Source organism: Apaloderma vittatum, unplaced genomic scaffold (genome assembly GCF_000703405.1).
Source record: "Apaloderma vittatum isolate BGI_N311 unplaced genomic scaffold, ASM70340v1 scaffold22281, whole genome shotgun sequence".
Classification (NCBI taxonomy): domain Eukaryota; kingdom Metazoa; phylum Chordata; class Aves; order Trogoniformes; family Trogonidae; genus Apaloderma; species Apaloderma vittatum.
In genome coordinates this window covers 17,757-33,788 of record NW_009701100.1, presented here as the reverse complement: position 1 = coordinate 33,788, position 16,032 = coordinate 17,757, and the positions used below count along the sequence as shown (strand labels likewise).

Sequence of the window (16,032 nt, the reverse complement as noted above, 5' to 3'; positions counted from 1 at the left end):
CTCCTCATTACTCCTACACCCCACCGAGCCGAGAGATGGTTAGTCTAACTTCAGATCAAGCCAGCAGGGATCACGTAATCACTCCTCATCAGCCCCCATCTTTGTCACACCCCACTAACAGCAGCAATGAAAAGGATTTTGGGGTTACAATGACAGATCAGCCGTGTCCTGGCAAAGCCCCTGAGCAAAACTCCAGACACGCTACTATGTATTTTACGATATGGGTCCAATTTTAATTATCTGAGAACAGAACTGGACACAGCCACATTGGTGCTCTAATTACTGGGGAGACAGAACAAGAGAGGAGAAAACCTCACTGTGAAAGCAAAGTGGAACCCAGCGAAGAGCCAGAGATACTGTTCTCACCAGGAGAGAACAGCTTTACAAAGCCTGCGAACTCCTCTGCTTCAGTTCTCATGCTCTGCTTTACTCCCACATCGCTCTGACTCACTCAAATCACGTCGATCCACATTTAAGCAACTGCAAACACAGGTTTGCTATCCTTGTCCAGCTGAGGTCCTAGGAACTTGCTGACTTGTTGATACATGACCTCTACGCTCTTTGGGACAACAGAAGTAAATTGAGAGCATGTGAAGATTTAACACATTCACTTCAAATTAAGTTTCCTTCCAGATCCTTGGCTGATACACTTCCACTCACCTGGTTGTCAGCTTCGATTCAACTAGCCTGTAACAGGTGAGCTGGAGCAGAAGAATGAAACCAGAAGTCTAGAATTTGGAAGAGGGCAGTTGAATGCTGAAAACATTTGGAATCCAACATGACGGAGCTTGGGAAAAGTGAAGGAGATTAGCAAGATGCTCAGGTTTCAGAAATGTTGCAGGAAGGTCAGGCATAAATATACACTCAATACTGTAACAAGGCAGAATAGTAGTAGTTATAGCTGAAAGTTTTCTATGACAAACATACTTCTGCATTTTTAACAGTGCACTGTTATATTCAGTTGTTAAATTTATTACAACCTGCAGGAATAATATCGATATCTGGATTTCAGTGTGCATCTGTTTGGGAGTGTTTGTAGTTACCAGGCTGTACAAGAACATACTGTCTGAGAAACCGAGTCACTTCCCCCAGCAGCCTTCACCGGTCCTGCGGGATGCTTGAATTAACACCTCTGTGAAAACTTAATAGTTGCTTCAACATTCACTGTCCAGGGCAGGACATTAGTGCAAATAACGCAGCACTTCGCATTTTTACAAGATATCCCTAACACCCTCAGCAACCCTGAAGTACAGATTATTAAAACAAATTCATTTCAGATGCAAAACTTACTGGTCTCCCCATAAGGTGAACACCCAAGCAAGACTGGGTATCCTGTTTTTCCAGCACAGTCTCCACTACCATGCAATTACTTTTTAAGATATGCCTCATTTTACATCCAAATTAACTAAAACATAAATCACAGGCACATCTCAGATGTCCAAAGACAATGGAATCATCATAAATACACTGTCAAACTGAACACAGAAAAACACGCACACAGAAAACCTCTAGCGTTAAAAAAAATGCAATACACCAGTGGGGTTTTGTTGGATTAGTTGGGTTTTATAACACAAGGGCTTTTGGTGATCAGGCATAGAGGTTTTTTCCCTTCAAGTAAGGCACAAGAATTAGGTACATCCTTCATTTCTTTCTGAGGGTTTTTTTTTTGTTCATCTGTTTTTAAATGCAGGAAGGACCAAACTGTCTAGCAGCCACAAAGAAAACTATACTTCCCTTTTCAAAATTAGACTTCTTTTCTTATCAGCAAAATGAAATAAAAATTGAACCAATGCACCAATAGAAAAATTTTTGTTTCTTCCCCTTTCTTTTATGAATAAAGAAGAGTGTAATTCCTCCATATTTGACTACACTGCAGGGCAAGGATTACAGTTGAAAGTTAGCACCAAAAATTAAATTCTGAGAGTACGGAATTTAAAGACAGCATTGCTTCTTTTCAAGATGACAGCTTTTACTTCAAAACTGTTTACTTAGTTGATCAGCTGCTAGCTAAGGCAGATTTAACTGCCTATTAAAACAATGTTTCTGAAACAATGGGAATTATTTAGCTTTTTTAATGTTCTGTGCATTATCGGTTTAAGAATTATGCCAATCTGTGCCCAAAAGTGATTTAACTACAGGGTCCCAGTCAATAAATTACGTGCAGAAAAAAAATCTCATTCTCCATCAAAGAGAGAACACTATACACACTATTTGAGTAGTTTATTTTAGATTTAGGACTCTAAAATATCATATCATATTTATAAAGTTGCTTTGGATAAAGTCTCTCTAACACACAAAACCGAGCAGGGAAACAATGACTCATAACATTACACCTACCATTGCCATCAAGAGAGCAGTTTAACCAATACACAAACGCCTAAGTGAGAGAAGACAGAGATAAGAAAATAAAAGGAGAAAGTGACAGTCAGCATGAAAATACATTGCACTGCTAAAAACATGACACCAGTTGGAGAACCTTCCAGAGGTTTTCTGCAAAAGCTGCTCACACTGTACTGACCATGGTGCAAACCAGCCAGATTTTTCGAGCAGCACGTCTAGTTTGCAGGCTCACCCATCCCATTAAAAGCAGCACCCGCACTCCCTTCAGAAAGTAAACTATTTTAGACCCGAACCTATTTGCCACCCACAGCAAGATGGAGTTGCAAACATTTTCTGTGACAAAATACTGTATTGCAAACAATATAGCAAACGACCCACTAAAAGCATATGCAGACTGGTGTTAGGATCCAGAAGCTACACACAGAGGAAGTTTAATTGCAATTAACCCAGAAACGCACCTGAACCAAAACAAAAAAAATAGCTTTTAAACATGCAAGGTGTTACTATTTTGACCCACCATTCCTTTCTTCACACAAAAAAATTAACAGTTAAATGCAACTGCTTTTATTCATCAAGCTTACACAGAACTTTCTAGCCATGGTAGAGCAACTTTTGCTTTTTATCAAGTACTCCATCATCACAAAGAAAACATTACTTTTACCTAGTCAATACTGAAAAAACTCCAGAGATTTTGTTTAAATATAAGTAAACACTAAAACAATGAGTTTTTACGTTATGAAACCTAGGTCATTTAAAGTGGTTGGGTTGTGGGTTTTTTTAAAAGTAATTTGGAAAGCTAAAAGCTTTTATTGGAGAAACAAACTTTTTACTGAAGAGGTTAATTTTTTCACTGAGGTTAAGACATCATTTCATCCTAAACAAGCACACACACACTGTCAGGCACACCAAACCGAGACCAGATGTGACCAACACAAGTGCCCAACAAATAAGATAGGAAATTTCTCATATCCTAAAAAAAACCAAAAGAGTGGGATGTTTTCCAGTTCTTTATTTTCTAAATTTAGATCTTACATGAATATATTTAAAAGGCTTCATATGAAAATGCTAACACACACACATTTAAAATGAAAACATACTTCTAAAATATTCAAGTGCACACACTTAGGAACAAAGGATGTAAGTCCAGGCACCCAATGAGAAGAAGAGAAAATATCTGTCACTGCTATGGACTGAAAGAGGTCTGACTGCTAAATAAAAACAAGTACAACAGAATATCTAAAGGAAGATAGGATGAAGTAAAGCAGTACAGTACATGATTACTGGGGACTGGACTTTTTGAAGATGTAGAGAACATATATCTCTGCTCTAAGGAAAGCTTTTAGAATTTTTCTTCAAGTTTTACAGCATTATTTCTTAAACAGCCACTCTTCACGCTAAGCAGAAATACTAAAAGGCTGTATGCATTCATTGAGGGAAAGCAGTACACAAGAATTTCACACATTAAAAAAGTCAGAAAAGTGAAACTTGAGACTGAATATGCTCAAATCACCATAAATGCATCCAGCCTACAGAAGGCATTTGTGTGCATGTTCTTGGGGAGGGGGAAGCAGAGGCAGAAAATCTGTTGCTCCTAAGATTAAATAACTAGTGAAAAAAATCCCCCCAGAAGTGGAGAGCAGCACACTGATGAGCTGAATCATTCTTCAAGAATGATTTAGCTACTGTCAAAGCATAACTTCAATAATTTCAACTGTCATCCCATGAATTATCTGTTTAGACTGAGATCAAAGTCACTGAAACTATAAAAACTGCTTCATTAGGTTTCTTTAGTCTAAACTTGTGAAAAAATAAGGCTGTTTAATGTCAATACAACCTTACAAACAGAAATAATTGAGCATTTTTTTCCTAAAAAGAACACTCACAACAATAAATATTTTAACCCAGCTGAATGAAAGGTTTAAATGTCATTAACAATCAAAATGAAGAATGTGGAAGCCTTAAGTGGTATTAATAGGAAGTTGCCAGTTATGAACAACACCATTTGATGCAGCAATACTTTCAATCATCTACAAGGGAAAACAAATCCTACCAACGCTGTTTCCCTACTGAAACACTCTTATTCATGCTGCTGTATTTCACAGAGCAGTGCAGAAAAGCACCCAGCAGCTCCCTGCCATGTCCTCAGGGTGGGGGGAGAAGAAGAAGAAAATCAAATCCAAGCTAACATTCTCACCATGATGAAGCTCCTTTACAAAGCAGCGCCAGCAACTTCTGTGCCAGCAGCTACACCAGTATAAACTTAAGGCATCTAAGCTTCGGCTCATTTTTTGTTTGTTTGTTGTGCTGGTTTTTTGTTTCGTGGGGTTTTTTTCATTTAAGAATGAACTTCCTACTTCAACTACAAAAAGCACAAACACCAACAAAGACATAGCTTATATCTTCAAAGATTTTCTACAGAAAGATACCAGAAAAATACCAGTTTTTCTAGTTCCTTTGAAAGAATGAAAACCACTCAATTCAACAAATTAATTGGATCAGACAAAACTACTATTACAGGTATGCAAAGTACAGCACAAGATGTGAACAATTTTATAGCGTTGTGAAACCAGGTTCAGCTAGTTAAAACATAATTGTTCCTTGAAGAACCTTATTTCAAGAAAGGTATACACTGAAATAAGGTTGTTAAAAGTTCTTCTGAGACAAGGTAATCATCTCTACTGTTGCTTTAAATCCATGTTTTTTCTTTCTAAAAAAAGTTCAAAAAGATTAAATAACGTGTAGAGTATAATCAAGAAAGACAGAATGGCCAATTTCAGACTATTTTAAGACAGAAATATCTTTCCAGCCACATCAAGAATGCTTTTAGCACACAAAGATTTGATCAGTAAGTGCTACTGCCTCCTTGTTCTGAAACTGGTCTTTGGACACCTAAAAGCAGATGCAAGGGCAGCTGGATCAACCAAATCAGAAAAATCCACAGAAATGTTTGATTACAGAACCATTAAGACTAAAGCTGTTTGGTTTTTCTGCTTTGTGTGAAAATCACATAGCCCATTATTTGAAGAAGAAATTAGTTTACAGCACATTAACTAGGTCCTCTCATTTCTTAAATTTGCTAATTAGCCCTTCCAGAAGTCCTCGATTTTTCTGCTGGGTAAAAAAATGCTGCCAGCCTGAAAAAAGCCCCCCTGATACTGCTGCAGGAACTCAGGCACTTGGAACAGACCGCTCCTGAGGCACTGCTGACACCTCCTCTCAGAACAGACCCATCCCTAGGTTAGTAACTCCCCTGTTGACCAAAGGAGATAAAACGTAATGTGTGATTTCAGGTGAGAGTAGCCACACCGAAGTGTGCTTAGCCTCGCAGAACACAAGAAGTTGCAGCAAATACCTGCCAAAGATCTGTGGAGTTCATCTTTTGCTTTTGATAAGGAAATCAAGTTTCTTGTTTGAAGAAATAAAAATTTGTCACTGAAAGTCACCAAGCGTATGAGCCACGTTCTAAACTCTACTCAGGCCCAACGGTACCTGTGTGCTGTCCATCTCCCTTCTGAGGTTTCTACGGAAATGTCAAGGCGTTCAACAGCAGAAGAAAACTGACTAACAAATAAATTCCATCAAATAAGAAGTCTGATGTTAAAAAAAGGGAAAAAAGTGGCAATATAAAAATGCCAGTCTCAGTGAAAAGCCTTTATCCCAATCCCCAAAACTTTCTGCGTGAATTTACTCTCTACTGCTCAGCTGCATTGCCTGTATTTCTACTACTCCCTTGACTACCACAAACTTTCAGTTAGTCATCTTCTCGTTTGCAAAGACAAGACCTCATCAAGGATGTTGATTTCTAATTAACTTACCTCGTACTCATGAGTGCTTTACAAACACAAGGGAAAATCTAAGAGGAAATGTAACCGTACCCGGCTTCAATGCAATGACCAAAGCTTTGGTCACCAAAACTTCGTGGCTCCTCAACTGAAAAAAGTCCAAACAGAAATGATGGGCTGATAACTTGGACTGACTTTGAATCACAACCAGTAAATTGAGATGAGTGATTGTTTTTCTTATTTAATTACTTATCTTTGTCAATTCAGAGAAGAAAAGGTTGAAAAGGATATAATAGAGGTTTCCAATACCAAAAATGCAGTTGCAGAGAAGATGGAGGTACTTCCTTCACAAGGATGCACTTATTTCTTGTTTGGTTTTTTTTTCCTTCATTAGAAATCTTTCTTGAAAATGTTATGAACTGAATTACTTTTCAATGAAGGTCAACATTCACTTTTGTCACCAGAAAGCATTCCAGACAATAAAAATATTCTATATTAAAAACAAACAAATAAAAAAAAGAAATCATTGAACTTTACTAGTTGTTCTCTTTGCCAGCAAAGCATCAGGAATGAAAATGAAATTCAAAACTTGAGCTCGGTCTTCAGACATTTAATATTATAAAGCCTTGGGTGAATGTGCAATATTTGTATCAAAATAAATCTCTTCATTTCTTCTTTTCTACCCACATAGTACTCTTTGGACAGATCTACATTTATGCTTTTCATCTTGCCTACAGTAATACATCATCAGGAATGTGAAATTTTGCCTGACTGGTAATTTATTTGCTGGGGGGAGTAAAGAAAGAGGGTTTTGTTTGCAGGATCTTTTCCCTTGGCAAGAGACCGCAGATACAGGAAACACAAATGATGCTGTTTCTCTAAAGAATTTACACATTCAACTTGCAAAACCCTAAAAAACTGCAGTTCCATTGATAAATGACTTTTATCAACTAGAATAATCTGCGAATAAAGCATGTTTCACAAGTGTATGCTGCCTGTATAAAGAATTACTGCCAAATAACTACAATTTCTTCCAGAACTCTTACTCCAACACCTACAAGATGCGACATTTCCTCCCTCGCTATCTGCTCAGGTAAAATCTATCTTTCACAAAATTAAACTATTCTGGTTTCAGATAATCTTCACATTTCTCAAACCTTTGAAACTTCTGAAATGTCTTCCTGCCTTATCCCTTAAGCCACATTCAGTTACTACAGCGCATCCATCCAATGCTCCTGCTTCTCTCACCACACCGTGCATGAAAAGCAGCTTTCTAACGCCCTTCAGGGCTCAGCTTTGCTGGTTTTGCAACATTTGTTCCCTTTAATTAGATCAACTTCTGGCAAACCATCCAACAAGCACCACTGGGTTTTCCTTCATGTGACCTCTTATGCACAAAGGTGCCTTGAAAAAAAGCAGCAACAATTTCTCCTTTAAAACTACCACCAAGTCAGCAATGAGCCACAGCACCTGACATTCAGAGTGGGGATTTCATTGCAACTACTGAGTCACTGGCTTTGATTTTCCACAGAACCCCATATATACATCCCCATAGATGCCCATATGCACCTGCTTTCTCATTTTGCACCTTGGATGAAAGATGTCTAGGTTGACCTTTTGTACCAGCACTGCTTGTCAGGTGAGTATTCAAATGACATATTATCTACAGAGATGTTCTGCAACCTAGAGATTGAGCTGTACTTTTCACAGTGTTTTCACCTACACCCAAATTAAGCAAAAGAAAGCAAAAGAATAAAAATTCTAGACTTGTCACACAGTCAGTCGTTCATATGGACGAAGTAAAAATTATAACTCTGTTTAATTGTGCTATTCTTTTTACCTGAAAATGAAATATATTTTATTTTATCTTTTAAACTCAAGACTGCCTCTAGTAAGGTAGGCTATCCATGAGCCTTTGCAGCAAGAATCAGGAGCTCCATGTTGACACAGCACAGGTAAACATTACAAGTGCAAGTAAGTAGCAATTGCTAAGGTAGCACTTTGCCTCTTACAAACCCAATACAAGAAAGTGATTATCTCTGATAAAAAGCCACCAAAAGTAAACATGACAAGTGGTGCAAGGTGATTGCCAAGCACTCTGTTAGAAGAGTAACAGCATAGACTCAGGACTTTACATCAGAGGCTATTCTGATCCAGCTGCAAACACCCAGATGCAACATCTGTTGTCAGGGCTGCTTAGGACCAAGCATTAAAGAGGGCATGAGGCAAACATTAAAAAAAAAATATTCCCCATGGATTTAATTGAGAATACTACAACCATGTTCCTCACTACATTTTTCAAAAAAAATTTTAAAAATCAACATACTGTTTCCAAAGCTACTCAGTTTTGTCTTCTTGAGGCAAAAGCAAGAGATCTTCATTAAAAACCGGAAGTGTGAAACTGTCCAAAGTCTAAATATTAAAGAATCTTTGTTAATAAAGAAAAACCCACAGCACAAACAACACAATTCATATTGGACACAGAAGTTCATTCAGCAGTAGGTACATGCTGGACCAGTTAAGACGTTTTGAAAAGCCATTTACAAGCAGGGTAGTTTCAGGTAAGCACATACACTAGAAAGGAAGTCAGACTGTTTGACAGGGCAGGATCCTCTACACTGAACTCCATCATGCAAAACCAAATTCAAAATCAGTGCAAGTAATCCTTGTTTAATGTAAACCATTCTACTGCAAAGCTAGCTTGTACAGCACACAGAGCACTATTAAAGCAACATAAACATCTGACTTGAGAAAAAAAATACACTCTTAACATGCAGGACACAAACCAGTAATGGAAAAATTATCAATGTGCAGAGTGTAAAGCTCCAAAATATCTACTGCCTTGCCCTTGTCATCCTAAAACATGTCCCCAAAAGGTCCAGAAGGATGTCTGCACCAAATCTGAATGCAAATTGTTTCAGTGCACAGCTACGGCAGCCCCTAATAAGACATGGTACGGACAGCAAAACAAACCTATAGAGCTGTTGCATGTCCAAAGAAAAACCTTTATACAGTCTTAATGCAATAATGCCTACAACCTCAAGACCACTCAGCAATTTCCACCTCTGCATAACATTTGCAGGAACACAATCACACTTCTGCGCTCCTGAGATGAAATGGGATTATTTCATTGCTTAAGTACACCAGTGCCTGTGTACTAACGATCTTGGCTCTCAAGTCAACCCATGTTTTGGCAGTTACGGGCTTTTTAATTTGAATAAGAGCAACAAATCTGACAATACCAGAGTAATTTCAAAGCTAACACAAACTAGCAGTTTATATAAAGATTTATGTAACTAAAGTTTAAAAGCAGACCTGTCTGTTAATACACTCACTAAGTGACATGTAGCATGACACATGGCTGCAGAACACCCTCTCTGAACTCAAATTCACCAGTTCATGTCTGACACAAATCAAAGGTCCCTCCTCTCTTTGTACATTATATCTAAACTTTATCTATTTCAGATGAGCCTCTCTTCCCACACCAGTGACCCTGAAGATGACACTGTTTCCAACCTCCACTTTGCATCTAAACTAACACCTCGGCCTGCCTGCTACGGCTTTGTAGTCAACAGTCTCACAGAGAGCAGAGGCACAGCTCTCCTCTCCAACACTTCACATCCAGTAGACCCCCACAGCCATGTCTCCAGACCACAGTGTCTCCAGGCCACATCCACCTTTTCAGGTTTTAGACAGTAAGCTGTGAAGAGCCAAGCTGCTAAGTCCCATGCACCTAACATGCATCACAGGTGGCAGAAATGTTCTCCCTTGCCCCCTTCCCTCTCATTTTTCAATGCCCTTGTTTTACTGCCAGCAAAGTTAGCTTTCACCTGCGGATTTCCAGTGACCAAAAGAACTGCCTTGTTACACAGCATCGCATCTTTCTCACAAATGGGGCAGGGACCTGAAACTCACCCGTTTCCAATGGCAGCTGCATGCGACACCAAGTCAAGGCACTGTGCAAGGACAGTATCAAATCACTGCACTGGAAGTAAAGTAGCAGAAAGTAGAATTTTTGCAGTGCTGAGGCATGTGTATCAAAACATTGATGTAAATGAAATATTCTTTAGAACGCTAAGTCAGCTGATCAACTGTTTCATGCCTGAATTTGCACAATGAACCAAATGTAAACTCTAGCTTTTTTACAGTAAGATAAAAAAAAAAAAGAATTATGAAACTTATTAGTTGGCCCAAAAACATCTAATCAATTTCATGTAGAAGTGTTCTTACAATGTTTGAGTCCTTACAGATTTAAAATATCTTTACTGTTCTGTAAAGGACTTGCATTTCACCTGCGATTTCCAACCCTCATAAAGCCTCTCTCCAATGTAAGGCAGCTACGGCTACAACTTCAGCATACTGAAGGTCACTCATCACAACCTACACTTAATAAAATCACACTAGTGAAACAGATTCCACTGACTAAAGTTCGATTAGATAAGCATTGCATTTAACAGAACAAAAGAAAAGAAAAAAAGCCCACAGAAGCAATCTAGTAAATACAAGTAAAAGGAAAACCTGTGTTATCTCCAGAAATACAACAGGACTCGTAACATTTGGATCCCACTTTCTCCTCGCTAGCAGTGAAAATAAAATCTGAGTAAGAAACCAGCTGCTGACTGTCAGTTATTTTAAGAGCATAAAGCTTTATGTGCTTACTAAGAGCAGGAAAGGCCAACAGAACATAGGAGTCTATTCCCGAGGAAACTGAATAGCTTAGATAGAGCATGTCCCTTCAGTGTCCAGCTTGTCACATACACCCCTAATCTACTGATTACCCAGGGCACAGCTCAAGTACCTATTACTATTGTACAAATTAGACTTACTCAGACACGGACAGATGTCAAGTAGAGCAAGACACTCTGATTCAGCCTGTCAGGAGAAAATCAGCATAGGGAATGGGTGTGCATCTCTGTGTTTTAGTTGAAGTACTTTATTTCTACGATTTTAAGTTAAATATTACCCTGTATACTCAGGAATGAATATTTTTGAAGTCTGTAAATGTATGAGTCAATACCACTAAATGAAAAAGTTTATTGTCCATTTTCACTTTATTTACAAAGCCACTTTTTAGCTTAATGACTATGTTGCAGTATATATTTTAAGCCTCTTGAACGTTCAAGCAGCAAGCTTTTTAAAAAGGTGAAACGTTTTTCCACTTTAAACCCAAAATACTGCACACACTTAAGTGCACATCATAATCATGATAAAAACAACAGTAATAGATAATCAGCAATTCCCAATTTGTGGACGGTGTGCTCACAAACTTTTATTAACTGCATAAATACCACTCACAGAAAGAGGTACTACAGCACAGAGGTTAAAGCCAAGGTTACAATCATCTAGAGCAGGGAAAAAAAATCAGTTCCTGCACGTCCACCCCGCAACAAGGTCTCAACTCTGTTCAATTCACAAGCTATCCCAATACATCTCACCCATATTCACTCTTGCAATAATCCCGTAAGAACTAATGAAAGTAGTCAGAGAGATATGACCTGTTACTGCAGCTACTAATGCTGACACACAAGAGTCTTAATGTAGGCAAATCCAGAAACACTGCTGACAGGGGGTGTCCCTGGCTGTAAGCTTTATCCGCTCTCCTCGGTATCAGAGCACAACCTGACCCAGCCATATGCTGAAGACCATGAAAAGCTGACTGCTATGCAACTAAAAGGTCCTTAACAGCAGCCATCTGTACAAATTAAATACTAGCCCCACAAAATAACTGTTGCTTATTTTTCACAGAGCCTTTTCTGAAAATTACCACACTCAAAACAAAATACAACACAGTTACTGATTATATATGTAAGTATGAAAATATTTTATGTAAAGCGATACTTACAACATTTATACCTAAACTATATTTCTTGTTAAAAAAATACTAAATTCAATCAAGTTCCAATTTTACTAAGCTGACAACAATGAAGATATCTTATTAAAAAATTAATGAAGATATTTCTCAACTGCAAATTTTTCCAAGCTCTGTAGAATGATACCCAGCTGGCAACTAAATATCTGTCACAGGTTAGGGCTGGGCTGGCCACTGTACCTCATACTGTACTTGTGTAAAGTACAAACTCATGCAGCAAGCCTGTACAGACCAGATGGCCACACAACTTCTACTTCCTTCATGCACACTTATACCTTCTAAAAAGCTACTGCAAGAGTTCACCCCTGGAAAAAAATAGTTCTTTAAACATGTTTTAGTTATGGAAAAGCTCTTTTGTCCTGAGGAAGCAGTCTAGAAAGTTGAAATGAAAGAATCTAAACCAAACCAAGTCTTTGGTCACATCCCCTCCCCTCATGACTAACAGCAGATCCATGTTGTTTAAAGAATCTAAACCTTTAAGAACAGAGTCATCCACAAAGGAAGCTGCCTAAAGAAGTAGCAGACCCCTGAGCAAGTCCTACCTGACTTACTGGGCCAGAGCGGGGACTGCCAGAAGATGACCGTCTCAGGGGCAGATGAGAGCAGTTCAGGGAGCTACAGAAGAAAGATCTGCCCACGAGATCTGCTCCAGAGACACTGTTTGATCCCTGACCAGAATCTGAAAACAAGGAGAAGAATGTGTGCCATGATCAAGGAATCAAATAATCTGCTACTCTTCTTACTCACAAAAGGTATTGCAGAATCTAATAATTTTATTGAAAATATTATTTAATAATAATAAAGATATAATTTTTTAGAATAATAATCCATATTGTCACTGCTCAGCCAACTGTGGCAAAGTCTTCATGGACTTTGGGCACAACAAAGCGGTCACAGAGTAAATCAAATCAACACAATCTCCTGGGTAAACCTGCTGGATCAGCACAAGGATTTCTCCTGCTGCTTCATAAATCCAGCACCTGGCCGGGACACTGTTATAAAGAAATCCTCCCCCAGCCTTCCTGAACTGGCAAGTAGAACCTAGAATCAGCCAAAGGAAAGATGACTACAAGCCAAGGTTACCTTGAAGCAGATTTTCTCTTGGCTTAAAGCAAGACAGACTACCAGCCACTATTTGCAGATGCTGAACCTCATTCCAGAATGAGGAAATTAAGCCCTAATCACAATTTTTTTTCAAGTAGTTATTAAACTACCAATCACAAAACCATATCTACAAAAATATGCAAAGAGCCCTAGGATGAAGGATTAAAACTTTTTTCTCAGATCTAGGTAACAAGAGAGGCAAATCCCATGTAAGCACCCAAACTGGTTCCTACCTAGGAATTTAAGCAATTACTAGGCTATTATAATTAAAGGCTATTGTTCAGTTCTAAAAAGAACAAATTTTTTATGATGTAGCATTAATACTACAATTGCAAAAAAAAAAAAATCCAGGTGCCTGAGGTAACAGTATTTCTTCTAACTTGTGCTGTTCAATGCCAAGAGAAGTACTGAAGTTGTCCACAAAGGAACCATTCTCCTAGATAATTACCACTAGAATAAAGCAGTAGCTCCAGACTATCCAAGCTTATGCTTTAAAAGAAAGTACTCAAGACTACATTACTCATACTATACCTAAATCAAAAAAATGAGCACAAATACCATCACAGAAAAACCTAAAATAACATGCTGCCTTCATTCTCAACTGTTACTGGAAATCTGGCCAAAAAAAAAAAAAGTAATCACTGGGACTAATTTCCCCAAAGGACAGAGCTGACTGATGAGTCTACAGCACTAGAAATGCAGAATATTTATGAAGCCCATCTGACAAGTAAGACATTGCATCAACTAACTGCGAACATAAAAAATGACCTGTTCTCACATAAGTACATCCTTTAGATACTTATTTAGGTACAGTTATATTCTGTCATAGAGGTTCTTCCTCTCCTGTAATATTCTGGGAGCATAGTTTAGCCTCATGCTCCCAGAATACTGTGTTTCAGCAGACAGAACTGAAAACTTTGAGGAAAGTTTCTATTGACTGCTTTGATTCCCATCTTCTCTATGGTAAATCTATCAGACTCCCCATCAAAATCAGACAAGGTCAATAAAGTGCTGACATCCTTGGAATAGGCAGTGCTTGTAAGCTTGACAAAAGAGCTTCTCTAAGTATGAAGTTAACCCTACTAAAGGTTACCCATACATCCAAGGTCAGGGGTTTTATTGATCTCTAAAATACCTTCAGCAGTAAAAGTCTTTGGTAGAGTGATCACTACAGAAAAGTTAATCATTTACAGAACTATATATACGCTATTGCTCTGTCTTCCAGCTTTTTATTTCAAGTATCACCTTTGTCTACGGTTTCCATGAAGAGCTCTATACGCACAGCTTTACAGACCCAATGAAACTGTTCAGCAAATGGCACAGTTATTCTAAGTTAGGAGGGAAAAAAATAAAACGTTCCCACATTAGCGTTTTGGGGACTTGAGAAAACACACATCAGTTACTCACAAAGTGTCTCTCCACATCATCTCTGATTCGCAGAAATATCTCCTCTGTTCTTCATGCACCTGTAGCCAAACAGAAAAGAACTGAACCAGAGTCACAGACATTCCAAAATAGCATCGGCCTCCCAGATCCCATGGATTTTTACAAAACAAACCAAGATGCATTCTAAACATTCCCCACACCATATGACTTGTTTGTCATTTCACTAACTTTCTCTAGTAAAATTATAGAGATAAAGGAGCGAAAAAGAACTGCTTCTTGCTTGCATGTATTACACTGCTCTTTGCTGTGGAAACAAGGATGAATTATGAAAACTAATCAAGTGAACAGAGAGCACATGCCCTAGATTTTTCAAATAATCTCTTGGTTTAACCCAGTTGTTCCTGAGCCTGCCTATCCCATGAGCAATTTACTAAAATGGAAGCTGTGACTCATTAAAGCCACTTTTTACTTTAAGAAGGAGAGAAACAGCTCAAATTATTTATGTGCAAAATGTAATCACATTAATTTGTACAGAAGAGACCAAAATTTTAATGAGTTCAATTTTAAGGTCTAACATAGCTCATAAAAAAACTCCTTGTACATTTTTTTTAAAAAAAAATGTCTCAAGAGCATATCTTACAGTTATTAACCAAAATGGAAGACTACAGACTACATTCAAGTTCGTAAGCTCATACTTCCACTTGAAGGAACATTGAAAAAATTATGACATTTCAGTTTGCTCACTTTCTTTAGGAGCAAGTGTTGCAAAATATAAACTACGCAATACCCCTGAAGAAAGTCACACTTCTGATCTCGGTCTTTTATCTATTTTACATTGATAAACATAAGTGAATGATAAAATACCAGCAGATGTATGAATTAAATATATCTTTAAAGCAATTTACCATTAATTCACAGTCCAAAGCAAAAATTCTTATTTTTTAATTAATACTTTTAACATACAAAAGTAAACAGCATTTTTAGACATGGTCACAAAACAATGATCTATGTAACAGATTTGAAGTAACAGATCGGTTTACATTAGAAAACAAACTTCTGCAAACCATCCCTTTCCCTGCTGCACCATCACAAATAAAATTTTCACTTCAGAGAGCAGGTCACAAGCAATGCTAGTTTAGTAGCCTGCCTAGAAGTTTATTTTTTCTGAAGCATACTTAGACATTTAGTGGAAGGAAATCGCGTACAGTATTTGTAAGCACAAATCACAAAATTCATCATGTGCTTTGTAATCCTTCAAATGTGCCTTAACAAAGACAGCAAATGGAATTGCTTTACGGCATCTAACTTGTCCACTCCCTCCCACTGGTGGCAGAACAGAACAACAGAGGGACCTGGGAGCACTGTTTGACAACCAGTTGAACAGGAGCCAGCAGTGTGCCCAGGGGGCCCGGAAGGCCAGTGGCATCCTGACTTGTGTCAGGAACAGTGTGGCCAGCAGGAGCAGGGATGTGATTCTGCCCCTGTGCTCAGCCCTGGGGAGGCCTCCCCTTGAGCCCTGTGTGCAGGGCTGGGCCCCTCACTGCCCGAAAG

At 38.3% G+C, this 16,032-nt stretch overlaps 1 protein-coding gene across 1 annotated transcript in view; it reads right to left on the bottom strand.

Annotated features, from left to right (window-relative positions):
• The window catches only part of LOC104281134 (kelch-like protein 13), a 74,879-nt gene that overhangs the window by 50,790 nt on the left and 8,057 nt on the right, over positions 1 to 16,032 (bottom strand). The window contains exon 2 of the mRNA XM_009879035.1: positions 14,503 to 14,561. Within this exon, the coding sequence (XP_009877337.1) occupies positions 14,503 to 14,522 (20 nt within the window). The 5' untranslated portion in view covers positions 14,523 to 14,561. The remainder of the gene's footprint in view (positions 1 to 14,502; positions 14,562 to 16,032) is intronic.